Source organism: Sminthopsis crassicaudata, chromosome 2 (assembly GCF_048593235.1).
Source record: "Sminthopsis crassicaudata isolate SCR6 chromosome 2, ASM4859323v1, whole genome shotgun sequence".
In the NCBI taxonomy this organism is placed as follows: Eukaryota; Metazoa; Chordata; class Mammalia; order Dasyuromorphia; family Dasyuridae; genus Sminthopsis; species Sminthopsis crassicaudata.
The window spans coordinates 338,652,163-338,669,463 of NC_133618.1; the positions used below are offsets into that span (position 1 = coordinate 338,652,163).

Here is a 17,301-nt window from a genome sequence, read left to right on the forward strand (position 1 = left end):
GACATAACTAATAACTTCACCCAAGAAAATGACAATAATGAGATGTCATACCAAAATGTGTGGGATATAACCAAAGCAGTAATAAGGGGAAATTTTATATCTCTAGAGGCCTACTTGCATAAAATAGAGAAAGAGAAGGTCAATGAATTGGGTTTGCAACTAAAAATGCTAGAAAAGAAACAAATTAAAACCCCCCAATCAAACACTAAACTTGAAATTCTAAAAATAAAAGGAGAGTAATAAAATTGAAAATAAAAAACTTTTGAATTAATTAATAAAACTAAGAGTTGGTTCTATGAAAAAACCAACAAAATAGACAAACCCTTAGTAAATCTGATTTTAAAAAGGAAAGAGGAAAATCAAATTGTTAGTCTTAAAAATGAAAGGGAGAACTTACCACTAATGAAGAGAAAATTAGAACAATAATTACGAGTTACTTTGCCCAACTTTATGCCAATAAATTTAACAACTTAAATGAAATGGAAGAATATCTTCAAAAATATACCTTGCCCAGGATTAACAGAGGAAGAAGTAAATTGGTTAAACAGTCCATCTTAGAAAAATAGATAAATAAAGATAGACAAATATTATTTTACAAATAGAGAAAAAGAGGCTCAGAGAGATTTACTTGCTCAAAATATATGATTAATTGATGGCAGAGTTATGAAAATTTTGTCTATTTTAACCAGAAATGTGACAGATTCCTTCATTTATACTATTATCTGAAATTTAGCAAGAGTAGTAATTATTTCCTATTCTTATTTTAAATAAATATGTCTTTAAATATATATATATATATATATATATATATATATATATATATATATATATATATATATATATATATATATATATATATATATATATATATATATATATATATATATATATATATATATATATATATATATATATATATATATATATATAAAGTTGAATCTTTGAGTCTTAAGAAGATTCATAAAAGTTTCTCAGGCTTTTTAAAATTTTTGTTTGGAAATACCACAAGCATTTGAGCAAAATTAGGCTATCCTTCTTTACATAAATATTTTAACTTAATAATTTCCATTTTCTCAAAGTAGTTTCTTATTCATTTTCTCATAACAGTAATGAATTAGAAGAGTAAATTCAAACAGCTGAGTGTTGCATAACAAAATAAACAAAAACACTTATGTAGACTACTGATAAACTTGTTGGCAAAAAGTTTACATTTGTAATTTTTATATTAATAATTTATGCCTGACATTAAAGACATTCAAATATCTATGTCATCAGATGATCAGTCCATTTCTTTATATGAAGATTAATTCTTTATCCTCTATCTGGCTATATGCCTATTCTCCCTTCAAAGCGTTGTTCACATGCCAGATAAGTTAAACAAACAATCTAAGGAATAAAAATTTTATCCAGGCCTTTAAAAGTTATGTTTTTTTTATTTAATGTAATACACTCAAGTGTCAGATTAGTCAAAAAATCTTTGACATTTTTTCCCAAATGCTCCAGTTAACTAAATTTTGAAAATCACCAATCATTAACATCATGTTTAAACATCTTTTCCAGTGCTTCATTTTCTTTAATTAAGTAGCTTTCTTTCTGATTGCAGATTTATCTTCAGAGCGTCCTTTGTTATGCTGTTGTAGATCAGATGCTTTTGCACATTCAATCTTATTCTCTGTAGGAAAATGGGCAATTTCTCTGTAGGGAACAGTAGCATCCATCCTGCTCAGAAAATTATAAGCAGGAAGGGGTGGTTTCCACTCTTCATCAGATAAAGTTTCTAGGAAAAGAATTTTGTTAATTGTTAAAAGTTCAGTTGCTAGAAAGCTGAGTGTATGTATATATGTATGTATGTACATATCTACATATGCATACATCAATACATCTTTTCTTAATTGTAGCTTGCTAGGGGGTGATGGGGAAGATGAATGGGGGAAAAAGAATATAAAAAGTATGTAGAAGAGAACAAAAGAATAATTTACAAAGAAGTAAATAAAAATAGGTATTTATCAATATAATTTCCTCCACTAATACATATACTTTTTTGATTTTATAATTTTTTGTTATATATTTTGAATCCTCCCTGATGTTCTGCTGGACACATGACAACATTTTCTTTTGTTTTGCTTTATTTTGTTTTGTATGCCTTTTCTCTTTGTCTTTTTTTCTTATTTTTTTCAAATGAAATAAAAATTTTAAAAGTTCAGTTGCTAGAAAGCTAATTAATGAAAGTACCCAAAAGACTTTTTTCATAGTATTATAATTTTCAGGTATTTGTGCCAAAAGACATTTTATTTTCATTAACAATAAAAAACTTTGTAAATGTGGTTTTCTTAGAATTACATTTTTTCCCTTTTGGAAAATCTCTGTATCAGTCCTTACACAGTTTCTACTTGATTTCAAGAGTTTATCATATGTATATATTTAAGTATGTATGTAAAATGATATACAAAAAACTGCAACTGAACAGGTTGAATTAGAAAATGGAAAATGATTTGAAATTTTCAGATAGGCTTAGTACTAAATGTAGTCAAAAATTTCAAGATTAAAAAATCCTATGTTATTTCCATTACTATAGGAAGAGATAGAGAAAGGAGATGTAAATGAGGTTGGGGTTTGATTTCTTCTTATTAGAAGTTACTGATTCTTATTTGTATCACCAATAATTCTCCATTAAGATAACCCATTTTAGACACAAATTCTGGAATTTAATAGAAATTTCCTAAAATACTATTTGGAAAAGCAATAAAGAAATAAGAGGTATAGATGTACCCAACACTTTAAAAAATATATAAATTCAAATGAAGAAAAATGTATTCTGCTTTCTAGAAATTGTATTTTTAACTTTTATAATAAAAGCTTTTTATTTTTCAAAATACATGCAAAGATAGCTTTCAACATTCACCCTTGCAAAACCGTGTAAAACTATACAGTTTCAACAAATGTCAAGGAAGTCAGAGATGTTAATGAGAGAAATCTAAACATTTCTCATAAGTTAAAAAAATGAAAAAGAGTTTGAAAGTTCAAGGAATCAGGTTATTTCAATAAATTTTTATCAGAATGTAATGGAACAAAACAAAAACAAAAACAAAACCTTACAAATGTGAATTTGTATTCTTCCTCTAAAAGCACAGGGTCTTTTTTTTTTTTTTTTTTTTTTTGACTGGGCCTGTGATTTCATTGGAATAGGGAATTCTCATTAATGTAGATCAGAATATACTCTTCAATTTTAGTATTAGAGAGTAACTTATTTGAGATAATGAGTAGTTAAGTGATTTGACAATAGTCACAAACCTATATGACTCAGACGCAGGACCTGAAACCAAGTATTAAGTGATGGCATGACTAACTGGTCTCTATCCACTATACCATATTATCAATCATTTACAATATTACCCAAACGTAAAATGTTTTAGATTGGTGATTCCTACAGATAAGGTAGTAAATTCAAAGATGATATAAAGATAAATTCAAATTTCTTGAATATAATGGGTAGACAACTGATAAGAAATAGTTTTTAGGCTTCTGCACTAAAATACAACAAAACAAAGCAAAATAAAACTCAGGAAAGGCAATCATTTAGGAATTTACTAATTTTTAAAAGTAAATACTGTAGTCTGGTGGTCTAACCGTGGTGACAGGATATTAAAGTGGTTTATATCCTATTCTGTTGAAGACCAGCTGAACTTAACTGAAAACAAAACAGATCCTGTCTTTAGTTAAATGATTCAAAACTGGAAGGGACATTAGATAGGATATACTATATTTCTTCAGTATGCCTATAAAGTTAAGTGATTTGTCCAAGATTACACAGATATAGCCAGAATGTGAAGCCAGTGTCTCAGACTTCTAATTAATCAGCAAAATATAAAAGTATTTGGTAATTAATGTCACAAAGGTAATAAAAAATAAAACTAGTGTTAACAAAAAAAAAAAAAAAAAAAAGTGAGAGGCACTGTGGCATAGTGAATTGAAGACCAGTTTTAGAGTCAGGAAGACCTGGCTTAAAGTCCAACTTCTGACATCTACTAGCTGTCTGTGAACATGGAAAACCAGTTAGTCTCTCAGCAGTCTTAAGACTATAAGTTAGAGACTGTATCCCAGAGATCATAAAGGAGGGAAAAGGACCCACGTGTACAAAAATGTTTGTGGCAGTCCTTTTTGTAGTGGCAAGAAACTAAGTGAATGCCCATCAGTTGAAGAATGACTGAATAAATTATGGTATATAAATGTTATGGAATATTATTGTTCTATAAGAAACGATCAGCAGGATGATTTCAAAGAGGCCTGAAGAGACTTACATAAACTGATGCTAAGTGAAGTGAGCAGAACCAGATCATTGTACACAACAACAGCAAGATTATGTGATGATCAGTTCTGATGGATGTGGCTTTTTTCAACAATGAGATGATTCAGGCCAGTTCCAATGGTCATGTGATGAAGAAAGCCATCTATACCCAGAGAAAGGTCTGCGGGACCTGAATATGGATCACAATATAGTATTTTCATTCTTTTTGTTGTTGTTTGCTTGCATTCTTTTGTTTTCTTTTTCATTTTTTTTCTTTTTTCTTGTGCAGCATAATTGTGGAAATATATATAGAAGAACACATGTTTAACATTGAATTACTTGCTCTCTAGGGGAGAAGGTAGGGAAAAGGGAGGGAAAAATTTTGGAATACAAGGTTTTGCAAGGATGAATGTTGAAAATTATTCATGCATGTGTTTTGAAAATAAAAAGCTTTAATTAAAAAAAATAAAGACTGTAAGTTTCAGGTAACATCAATGGAGAGAATATGCAAGAGTTTCTCACAGCAATAGATTCATAGGTGTGGGCCAAAGAAACGAGCAAGGAAGGCAAAAGCAGCACATTTCACAGCTGTGACAGATATATTCTCTGAGGATTGTTGAATAACAAGTTGGTACAATGGACATTGTATGTCATTTACTAGCTCACAGATCTTAACATGAAGGATACATTTTTGGGGAAGTCTACTTTGGAGGATAAATTCAGCAATTTCAGACTTAAGAAAAAACTGCTGCATAATATTTAATTAATTAAAACAGTTAAAATTTCCTACCTTGATTGCAATAAAGCATATCATTTTGTGGATCCAAATTAAGGGGTCATTCAAGAAAGATAATGATCTCTAAAAATGGAATGCTATTTTTCTTTGCCAAGACCAATCCTATTATAGGTATCTTTGATTTTGTCCCCTTCCTCTCTCTAGGGTTTTGCTTCTCTTGGCTATTTCCTTGAAACATGGCAAAGCCTCCTCATATCTAATAAATTTTCAATAGATCTTATCCCTTTAAGAAATTATTCTACATCTCTTCCCTTTTCAACAAGATTGAAAGAACAAGATGCTCGTTAAACTTGGTGCTCCTCTCTGCTACTCCTCAGCACTTTCTGATCTGGCTTCCTCCCTTATTTCTAGATTAAAAGGGATGTTTGAAATTACCAATGATCCTTTGTCAAATCTGATGGTCTTTTTCAGTCTTCATCTTTGCTGAGTATCTTGTTTCTATGATATTGACCACTTTATACTCTTGAATTCTCCTTCCTTTTTGAGCAGGACTGTTCTTTCCTAGATCTCTACCCACTTGTCTGACCTGTTTTCATTCTCCTTTGCTGGCTCATCATATAAAATCTGGCAAGTGATTTTAGACTGGGAAGGAAGGAAAATGTAGAAGGTGCATAGGAAATGTCTTATAGACATTTCCTATAGACAAGAATAAGGAAATTGGTCGCCTGGCTCTTTTGAAATGAGGATAACTGGCCTTATCTCATTCCTCAATGATTAGCATAACTTTATCTTATTATACCTTATTCATTTCAGTGACTGACTCTGGAGCTGTCATTGCAGAAACTCATTATCAGTCCTCATTGCTCTTCCCTTGTTTCCACTGCTGTCAAGATGATTCCCCTCCCACTTAAGATCCATGATGCTATGTGGAATGCTGTTTCAAAGGAAACAAAAACTTTCTTTCTTTTTAAAACTTTTCCCTTTCTTACTTCTTCCAATTTCTTGCTCTCAGTGAGACACTGCTTCTTCTTATGACACAATATCTTTGGCCATTCTTTCCAGCCTTAGTTGCACTTAACTCATATATCCAACTCACTGACTGAGGTGGGGAAGTTAAAATACTTTTTGCTTCTCGTTATCATTTCTCCTCCTCTGATGTTCACTCTATCCATGTTTATTACCAACTTCTGTTTGGCAATTAAAGTCTTTACTAATTTAACCCCAACTAGTTTTCTTTACGTTGTATATTACATCTTGCTGCTCCACAAACAAGATATTCCAGGCATTTTCTTTTGGCTGTCTCCATGCCTAGAATGCTCTCTTTCTACTTATCTCTCCCTCCTTGCTTTCTTCAAGTCCCAAGTAAAATCCCACCTTTTTAATTTTTTTTAAATTTTAATTTAATTTTTTAATTTTATAATTATATCTTTTTTTTGACAGTACATATGCATGGATAATTTTTTACAACATTATCCCTTGCACTCACTTCTGTTCCGGTTTTTCCCTTCCCTCCCTGTACTACCTCCTCTAGATGGCAGGCAGTCTTATACATGTTTAATATGTTATAGTATATCCTAGATATGTGTGTGCAGAACTGAATTTCTTGTTGCACAGAAAGAATTAAAATCCCACATTTTAAAGAAAGCTTTTTTTCAATCCTTCTTATTTCTAGTATGTTCCTCCTGCAATCTCTGGGAAATTCTGGGACCCCTACTCTGTTCTGATTATCAATTTCTAATCACCGCCTATTCCCAAGGAAAATAGCTGGGAATCTCTGCTATAATCAGCAGTTTCTAACTGCCCCATTCCCAGAAAGAGATAGATCCAAGGACACTTCTGTAACTCCTCCCTCTTCCTACATACAGTTCAGATATTCTGCTGACCCCTACAAAAGACCCAGGCCATTGACCATGTCCCTAGCCAGTTAACTGGCTAGAAGAAACCAAAACCAAACCTATGATTTTTCTAGAAATGTGCTATCACTCAACAATAAATAGATTGTGACTCACCTACTATTCCATCTATCTACTTAGCTATTCCTCCTAAGTATATATAACTTCTGTTTGTAACTCCCCTCACTGAATTTTCCTGTTTGAATAAGACAGAAGATTGTTCCAGATTCTTTGACTTTCAATTAACATTTTACTTTATTTATTCAATACCTTGTTAATCTGATTTTTATATAGGTTTGACACCTTTGTTAATTATTTCCTATTTATTCTTATAACAATCACATACCTTGTTTGTATTTGTTTGCTTCTTATCTCTCCTATTAGACTATAAGCTCTGTGAGGGCAGAGATTCTCTTTTAGCTTTTCCTTGTATTTCTAGTACATAGCAAAATGACTGTCATTTAGAAGGTTGTAAAGGGCTTAAACTGAGTTGCACTGAGTCCAAACACTTGAGGCTGATTACTAATCGACAATACTCTTATTAGCATATGCTTGGAGAATGACCCTGGCCCACCATCCAGTACTGGCTCCATCTGTGGGTGTATAAAGTGAATGAAAAAGAGGCATTGGAGGGTGGAGTAGGACAAGCAGGAATCATTCTTTGGTGATGGAGAGAAAGAAGGTGTGAAGATTCCTATATCCCCTGAGAGGGACCAAAAAAACAACAATAAAGATCAAAGACTTTTGCTTATCCTGACTGGGGCTGATTCTAAGGTATCCAGGGTGCTAACTTGGTCATTAGAGAAGGTACTTAATGGATGTTTATTGACTGATAACATACTGATAGCAGTTATCTTTTCATTAACCTCCAGGAAATTATCTTCTTCCTTAATGATTTCAATGTCTGCCCCAATCTTTGTCTCCTCCCTGACTTTTGCCTTCATGATAAGGGACTTCAACATTCATACTGAACTCATCAAACACTATTTTTATAATATAAATTTCATTTTTAGAACTGCTTTAGTTGCATCCATCCCATAAATTTTTGTAACAGTTTTGTAATATTTTCTTCAAGGTCCCCTCACTCCAGACTAAAGAAAAATGTTAATTACATTTCTGGTCTATAATGATACACTGTTAACTCATATTGAACTTGAAGATCATTAAAAGTTTCAGATCTTTTTCATATGATCACTTTGTCTAACTCCCAAGTGAGAGAGAAATGAATCAAATTTAACAAATGAAATAATCATGAAAAAATGATAAAGAGAAATACAAATTCCTATACTCAGATTTCTATTTTATTTATTAAACATCTTTAGTTCTTCATCCTGTCCTCCTATAGCATTATTTATCTTGAGGTCCTTAATCATCCTAGTTGTTTTACTCTGGGTTTTCTTCCACATATCACTGTTCTTCCTAAAACTGAACAAAACATTTCATATGTATGGTCTGATCAAAAGCAGAATACAATGGGATTATTATTTGCTCAGTATTGGATACTGTTACTCTCTTAAGATTTAAGATTGTAATAACTTTTTTCACTGTCACACATATTGAGTTGACAATTCACAAATTTCCCACATCTTTTTCAGACAAGATGTCAAATCATGTCTTCTCATCTTGTAATTATTTGATTTTTTAAAATTCAGTTCTATGATGTCTTCTAAATAGACACAGAATGTTAGTGATTACATCTACTTATCTAAGCAGTTTCAAATGCTCTTATTATTCTGCTATTTAGATTACTTCTGTCCAGGATTATATGCTAGGTATAGCAAATGGCACAGAGATGGGAGAGGAATGTCATGCATGAGGAACGCAGGGAATGCCACTCTGGTCTGATTGTAGAGTTCAGGAAGGGGGACAATGTCTAATGAGACTGGAAATACAGTTTGGAGCTAGGATGTAAAGGGCTTTAAAAACCAAACATGGGTTTAAACCCCATGCAACAAAATTAAGTGCTCTATGTAACATATAAATTTGAATACTTACTAAGTGGACTTTCTAATCCTCCTTCTAATCTCTGAAGCCACAACAAAATGTTTTTTTTATTTATAGTTTGATCCAATGGAAATGAAGTTACTTGGCCCCGTGAATGGAGATCCACTAAAACAAGAACTGGTAGTGGAGGCAGATGTTTGAAATAAGCTTTCAGTATTCCTCTCCCCACAGGAGTAGTTTTACTATAAAAATGAACAAATCAACAAGTTAATATTTTATTTCTAAAACAAAGTACCCAAGGTTATATTTTGATTGAAATCAAATTTCAAATCTGTGTCATATTAATAATTTTTATTTATAACAAAGACCTAAAGTAAAATTTTCTGAAGAATATGACCTTTTGTGACTTCTAGGAACAAATATATGCTGTGCCTAATATTGTTGGAGAAAGATTTCTTAATATTAATATTATTAATATTATTCTTAATTTTAAAAGATAATACATTTTTTAAAATATCTTTAAAAATCAAGTCCAAAATTATTCAATTGTTTCCATGGTCAATTATTTCTGTTCAGAAGTCAGTCATGAATCAAAAGCAATACTTGTTTAGTTTAAAATCAAATCAAATAACTATAAAATATAATCTTCCCCATTTTATAAATTTTAAAACAAAATGCACATATTCTTTAGAATAAAAAGAAGGGAATCAATCAGTTGTAAGTCTAAAGAGGCCAAAAAAAGAAAGCTAATTACTTTTTCTCAGAAAAAAAAAAAGTGTGGCTTCAAATTATATAAATATAACCTTCATTTTGAGATATATGATTAATAAAAAGTTTTAAAAGTTAATAGATTATTTCTATCTTTTAAAATTGCCTTTTCTTCTAATTTTCAATTTAAAACCTTATTTGTCTTTAAGTAGGCTGTATAATTCAAGAGCCAATTCACAATAATTATATAACTCAAAAGAATCTGCTAAAATGATTTAAATTATTAGCTCATTTGTAATGAGTTAAAAATAATGTTTATCTACTTACTCTGAATGAAGCATATATTTATTATACTAATATATCACATTTGTAAAGAAAATATATGTAAAATTTTTAAAAGTTTTCACTAATAAATATATTAGAAAACACCAGAGCATATTTCATCCTGGAATGGAACTCAATTATGACACTTTTGCCAAGATGCTTTTAGCTATAGTAAAAATGAGAAATATGTCATGTTATCCTTACAGATTTAACCAGCAAGGGATGAGTGTTTCCAGGTGTTTTTGCTTTACTAAGGTTAACATTTCTTTTTCATCCTTGTGATTTAAATTGCCATCTTTGAACAAAATAAGTAATGGTTTCTTTAGTTTTAAATAGACAGGAAGATTTTCCACTGTTATTTCTGGCTGTTAAATGAAAAAACAAATAGAAGAAAAATGAAAGAGAGGAATGAGGGGAGATGAGGTATGAAGACAGAAAAAAGGAAAAAAAGGAGAAAGAAAAAGAGGAGATTATCCTGAATAAAATTGAAAAATACAACACATTCTGCTCTTAAAATTTTACATTTTGTCAAGTAAATATTTTAAATGCAGGTTTTATTTAATTGCAAACTTTCCTATGTTGGCCTGCGGATTATAAAACTCAAGTTTTGTTTTTAAAGATGTCATTAACATCTGTTCACATTATCTGAACAAGCACTTCAACATATTGAAATTAATATTAAAAATATTGGTAATTCAAGTATTAACATTTTAAAATAAATTCACTGATAAAAAACTTTACTTATTTAACAAGAATATGAAACTTCTAGTAATCTCTTTCAAATTTATTATATTGTAATAAGGTTCATCTGGAAGATCTAGGAACAAAAATACCAAAAGACACATAAAAAACAAACATTAAAATGATAAAACTTATTTTAATATTTAAACTATTACCTTTCCTGATGTTAATTTCTCAAGGGAAAAATTAAATTTTGATGTCAAAATTTTCAGATTTTAAATAAAAAATATCACTTAGTACTTGGTAATATCTTACAAAGGACTTTTAGAGGAACTATAAATAAATGAAGATATGATAAAGGCAGATCTACTCTATTATCCTTACATGGAAATAATAACAGAAAAATATTTCAATATATAACACAGTGCTAAACCATGTATTTTTACTACTAATTAAAGGATATTTGGGGGGGAAGAAGAGAAATTTATAGAAAACAAAACATGTGATACTGGTAAAGGCTATGGAAATAATGTATTTCTTAAGATCCAATTAACTTTTTTAGAGCAGACCTGTAATGTCATTCAAGGGTCACATGCAAACTTGTAGTGAGAAAACTTCTCATATTTGAGCATAATTTTCTGTTTACAAACAAGTCTATGTTTCTTTAAGTTCGCATTCAATTCAGGTGAATCATTATTTTTTTCCTTTTTCCATCTTCCATTATCTCTTCCCCGACCCTTATATATTCCTCTTCCTATACACTGTCTTATGTTGAAGGGTTTGGTTTTTTTTTGGTAGTTGTTGCCCTCATCTAATTTTTTTTCTAACAATGTTGTAATACATGCACTAACAATAATGTAGTCATAGCTGTTTTGTAAGGGAAGTATGTTAATCTACCACAAAATCTTATCCCACTCACTTATATTAACTAACATTAGCCTTACAAATTATCCATATCCATATCCAGCATATTAAATTTTGGTAGTAGATTTAAAAGTTATATTAAAGTTTAATAATAACAAAGCAGCTAGGTTTCAATTCAGTGGTCAAGGCCAGTGAAAACTAAAAGAGTATGTAGATACAGAGATAAATCTTTTTTTTAGGTTTAGTTTTCTTGATTTTGAATATCACAGATGCTATAAAAATATACTCACAAATATTCCCGACATTGTACTTTTTATTATTTGAACTATATCCTTAGCATCAGAATTAGAGAGCAGAATGCTGTCTATCTTCTCTTCTTTGTGTCTGGCAAGCAATAGTGCTGGAAGAGTCACAGCATATTTCTTTGACCTATGGACATAGTAAGATTATTTTAATAAACAAGACATTTTAAGTATGTAAAATCCAAATCAGATGTCCAAGCAAATTGGGAGACCATGAGGGGATGAAGCAAATGGAAAGATTTAATCAGTAGGAAAGGAATACAATGCTAGACTAACAAACTTCTAATTGCTTGATTCTGGGAAGCTGGAAAGCCTGGTAGATTGAAAAGTAACAAATATAATTTCAGCTTGATTTTCCAAATTCTCTTCTATACTATGTACCTACTATCAGTGTATTGGCAAAGCAACTAATAATTGTCATGCTTTTCTGACCTAAAGACTCTTTAGGCTGAAAAGAGATCTTCACCCACTTTTGATTACTACCTTCCACTCAAAATTCATTTAATTAAATGAGGGAAAACTGCTGCGATCTAAATGAGACAATAATGAGGTTCTATATGAATTTTCCTGAGTCATATGCAAATTACTAATTCATATAAAAAATACAGATATTATAAAACTATGAAGTGAGCAACTGAAATATCACCCCTAAAATCTGCTCAGAGACCAAAAATATATTTAAAATCTTAAGCCAAGATGACATCTAAATGAGTACATAATTGCCTACAGGATAAAAAAGACATTTTTAAGAGATTTGTCAAAACAGGAGGACTTATATGGGTCCAAGACCTAATACTTTTATCAGTGCCATGGGTGACACATGATCATTGTTTGCATACAATATTAATTATAGAAAGGGTGGTCAGAAAAAAGGAAGAAATGATCATCACAGAAAATTTAGTATTAGTCATGAAAAATATCCTTCTGTATAAAAAGGTCTTAAACTGTATGAGATATCCCAAAATGAACTGTATTTAAAATGAAATAGGTTAGAAATGTCTTTAAATTAAACAGTCAGCAATTATAGCATGTGCTTGTAAAGCTTGGTGTTCTGGGGGGCTGTGATGTGTGCATATGAAGTCTGGCACGAATACTGTGAGTCCCTACAAGTAAGTAATAGAACCATCAGATTGCCCAAGAAGGAGCAAACCCACTCAAGTCAGTATTTGCATGCTTATTAAACCTGCCTCACTTGGTGCTAAATCCTTCATTCTGCAGCAAGTAAAGCTTCTATATAACTCAAGGCATTATAAATTATATAATTAAAAGCTTCAAAAATACTGATTACAAGTATCATGTATTAAAGAAAAATGTTTTATATTCACAGATGTCATTGATACCTCCAGAAATAACAGAGATTTTAGAGAACAATAAGCCTATGAATTTCAGTAATCACATAAAGAAAAACTCTATTTGTCCTGAACAGCTTTCAAATCTACCCAGTCCCATCCCCGTCCCTCTAAAAATGGCAGGAGAACAAAAGTACAGGGTAAGAAAAATCAGAAAGAGGATGAAGTAGCAATTAGGATCATTCCATAAGTTATGGCCTTAGACTGAATTACGAAAATAGGTAAAGTGAATTACTAAGCAGTTTATCAGTATGCCACTATCATACAATTTTTTGGAGAGAAATCCAAATTTTGGGATAAATAGCATGTTAATACTGCTATTTTGTATTCAACTGTTTACTGAACAATTATGTTCCCAAGGAGATTATGAAAATTTCTGGATTATTTTCAATTATTTATTAAAACTGAAGAAAGTAAAAACTTACAGGATCAAAGCATCATCTTCAGAATAGAATCCTGTGATGATAAAACCTTTTAGACTGTTTCCTGCTTCAATGAAATTTTCCTTTTCTATAAGTATATAAAAATATGCCAAATTTTAAAATGTTCCTTTAAAAATATGTAAGTTTATAAATCTGAATTGATTTATTAAAAAAGTGTATTTCTCTTACAAACAAGAATACAAAATAAACAGAAGAAACAAGATAAATTTAGAGATATTTGTGAGTTAACATTTTACTTTTTTAGCAGTACATTTTAAATACTATATTAACCTACCTAGAGGTTTAGCTATCAAAAAAAATTAATCCTAATATATATATTCCTTTATTCTCTTCTACCTATTTCCTCTTACCATTTGTCACTCCCTTTCCTACCTGTCACAATGCTAACCGGGGACCCCACAGCCACATCTTTATGGATCTTTCTTTATGAGTTTGAACCTGAGCTTCAGATGTTATATTCATTTCCAACCCTCTTTTTAGATTGTGCTGATTGTGTTAGCTGGCCAGATCCAAAAGAATAAAAAAGAAATTAATATTTATTTTGTATTTGATGTGAGGAAAGGTTTACTTTAGAGACTGCAAAAAATATCTTATAAAATAATCTTGTACCTTAAAGTGTTTTAAGATAGTTATTGTAATCATTACTTGTGTTTCTCCTCCGATGTTAAATGGTTATTGACTTTAGCTGCTTTTTCTTTTTAAGATATGTGTATTATTGCTTTTTCAAACCCTCCACCTTCATATCTGATCAGAATAGACCACTACGGCTCAGAATTCTTGAGATCAAGAGATGTGCCATTTTGCCTATTTGATGCCTCTTTTGCTCCCACCTAATAATCTGAACTTTATTCACATGAACATATAAATGATTTATAGTTTAAAATATTGCCTTTCATAGTGTCATTTGTATTTAATAAAGCATTAATCTAAAGGAATGAAACTCTAAAATTTCAGGTTATCAGCTGGTATTGGAAGGAAGATTTCTTTGGAAAGAGCCTTCTCCCTACCATATAAGTTACCACAAACTTCTTTTTTTGTTTTAAGAGTGAGATCTAAATTTCAAATGGTATCCTGTCATATGGTTCTTTCTTATTCTTATAATTACTTAAACCAAGTCCTAAGAACAACTTGCTGAAGTTTTACAGTCTGAAACACCAATTAATTTTATCAGTAAGCAGCTAAAATTAAGTAGGAAGAGGAAGGGGTTTATTATTTATTTTATTTAGTATTAAGAAGGGAAGAGGAAGTTCCATTATCCCTCTCATTTTAGGCACATGACTTTTATTTAAGGTTTCTTGATATGTAAGCTTTTAAACAAAGTAGCTGATAAAATTCTCCAATAAAAAGTTGAAGTTATTCATGTACATTTTTTGAATCTTTTTTCGGTATAATTTCTGAGGGGTTATAAGTATACTTAAAAGGCATCATAAAGACACCTTAGTGGAGGGGCAGCTAGTTGGTGCAGTGGATAGAGCACCAGCCCTGAAGTCTGGAGGACCTGAGTTCAAATCTGGCCTTAAGACACTTAACACTTCCTAGCTGTGTGACCCTGGGCAAGTCATTAACCCCAATAGCCTCAGCAAAAAAAAATTAAATAAAATAAAATCCTAGCAGAAATTGTCATTTCATGTTGTATTTGTTTTAGTACAAAAATATTGTTATAAACTTAGATTAAAGAGAGCAAAATTAATGATTATTAAATACTAAAAACAGAAAAAAACTGACAGTATTTTACAGATATATTTGTAAAAGTTTTATGGAGAAGTGCTTCAATTTTAGAAGACATTTTAAAAATGATAATAGCCATCATTTCTATAGCGTGTTCAGTTTCACAAAGAACTTTACAAATATTGTCTCATTAATAAATAATAACAAATAGCAAAAAATGACTTCAAAAATGCATTTAATTACCAAGTATTTAAATTTACCTTCTGTCATGTTTGAGCTAAATATTGCCAGAATTGACACACTAGAATAGGATGTTAATTCTTTATATAATTCCCCATTTAAATATTTTTCTGCTTCTTCAATAGTCACTATCTTCACTGGACATGAAATTCGGTTTCTGTATGAGACATATAACAATATTCTAAATTATTTTAAACCAATATTTTAGCATATAAAAATAAACAAATTATACTTTATACAGACACATTAAGTATTACTATTTTGAAACATAAGCAGTTTTTAATAATATATCAATTTCCACAAAGGGATGAAATGTGAAAAAGTTTTCTATTTAATCTCCCCTATTCTCTTCAATTATTTTACCTGATGATTTTCTCTATTCTCAAAGTTGCAAATTTAAAAATTCCTAATCAACTGACTCATAATTAGAAATTATATCTGCCTAAAAATTCTGCCATTTCTTTAGTATTTTATGCCATTTTAATAGTGAAATGTATATACTTACAATCTTATGAATTTTAGGAGATAGTCAGCTCCTAGCATACCAGTATAAATTATTGGCTTTTCTCCTTCCTTAAATATCTTTACAATAGGATATTCAGTGACATTTTGCTTTGTACAAACATTAGACCAATCTCCACAGTTGATACTAGTAAATAACATATTGGATATTCCTAGATGAAAGAAAAAAGAATAATATTTTTCTACATATCAAACTAAAAAAAAAGCCATTTACAATTATTTTGGCAAGAAAATACTTTACTTACTTTATGAAATACAGGAATATTATCTGGGATACGATTTGAATACTGATTTAAAAGCATGTTTAACATTAAAGAAATAAATGATATAATGAAATATGCTAATTTTAAGTTCAATGAATGGAAAGGAGAGATAATTAACTTGGTCTTTGATTAATTATTCTTTAAATTCTCAAGATTGGCAAAGCTCTGAATTGTATTCACTTAAAAATCATTGATTAATATATCCAGTAAGTGTTCTTCAAATTAATTTAAAGTGCAGGATTCAAGAACCCATACCTCATGACTAAATTTCCACTCAGAAATAAGAACTGAGTTTTAGAGTTTATTTTTTTGAGATGGGATATCCCTATGTCATCTAGGATAGAAGTATTACTTCTCAGGTTCTATCCCAGTACTGATCAGTGTGGAAATTTTGACTTGATCCATTTCTGACCTGGGCTGGTTTGCCTCTTTTTAGACATCATGGTGGCTTCTGCTTCCAAAAGCTTATTATTTTGGTTGTCAGTTTAAATACAGACTTCTGATTGTTTAGCTCACTGCAACTCAGAATTCCCAAGCCCAAGTAATTACAGAACTCACCACAATGCCCAACCTCAAGAATTAATTTTTTTTGTTAAATATCAGTCACATAAGTGATATAAAATTAAATAAAAGAATTCCCAAGTCACATGAAAAGCAATATGATGGACTAGATACTTCTGTTAATGCTCACTAATTCTCAAAAAAAGGAACAATATAAACCCTCCCCTCCAAAGAGGAACTCTGTATCAGATAGGATACAGATATATATATATATATATATATATATATATATATATATATATATATATCACAGGTAAGTAAAACTGCAAGCTGATGCTCTCCAACACCTGAAGAGGAAGGGAAGATATAGGCTGCCTTCTAGTTTGTCACCTGCCCCTCCCCCACTTCAGGTTTGAAAAAGTCCTATTTAGAACATGTTCTTCATCCTTATCCAAGCCTAAAAAACTGAAAGATGCTAATTTAGTTTAGCCAGAGAAGAACAGGAAAAAAAAAAAAAAAGCCAAGGGAGGAACTAGGGCAGGGGAGCAGTATGAATGGAAACCTTAGGCCTAATGGAAA

The 17,301-nt window shown here is 30.6% G+C and overlaps 1 protein-coding gene across 8 annotated transcripts in view; it reads right to left on the reverse strand.

The window, feature by feature from the left end:
* Nucleotides 1-1,413: 1,413 nt before the first annotated feature.
* TXNDC16 (thioredoxin domain containing 16) overlaps nt 1,414-17,301 on the reverse strand; it is a 128,038-nt gene continuing 112,150 nt past the window's right edge. For 6 of the 8 annotated variants that reach the window (XM_074290547.1, XM_074290548.1, XM_074290545.1 and 3 more), the window contains 7 exons: nt 15,942-16,110; nt 15,457-15,593; nt 13,511-13,595; nt 11,725-11,863; nt 10,094-10,254; nt 8,909-9,099; nt 1,414-1,777 (listed from right to left, as the gene is read on the reverse strand). In XM_074290547.1, coding sequence (XP_074146648.1) covers nt 1,578-1,777; nt 8,909-9,099; nt 10,094-10,254; nt 11,725-11,863; nt 13,511-13,595; nt 15,457-15,593; nt 15,942-16,110 — 1,082 coding nt within the window. In that variant the 3' untranslated portion in view covers nt 1,414-1,577. Of the gene's footprint in view, nt 1,778-8,200; nt 8,339-8,908; nt 9,100-10,093; nt 10,255-11,724; nt 11,864-13,510; nt 13,596-15,456; nt 15,594-15,941; nt 16,111-17,301 lie in introns of those variants that run through there. The other 2 variants (XM_074290550.1, XM_074290551.1) reach the window with 1 other exon arrangement.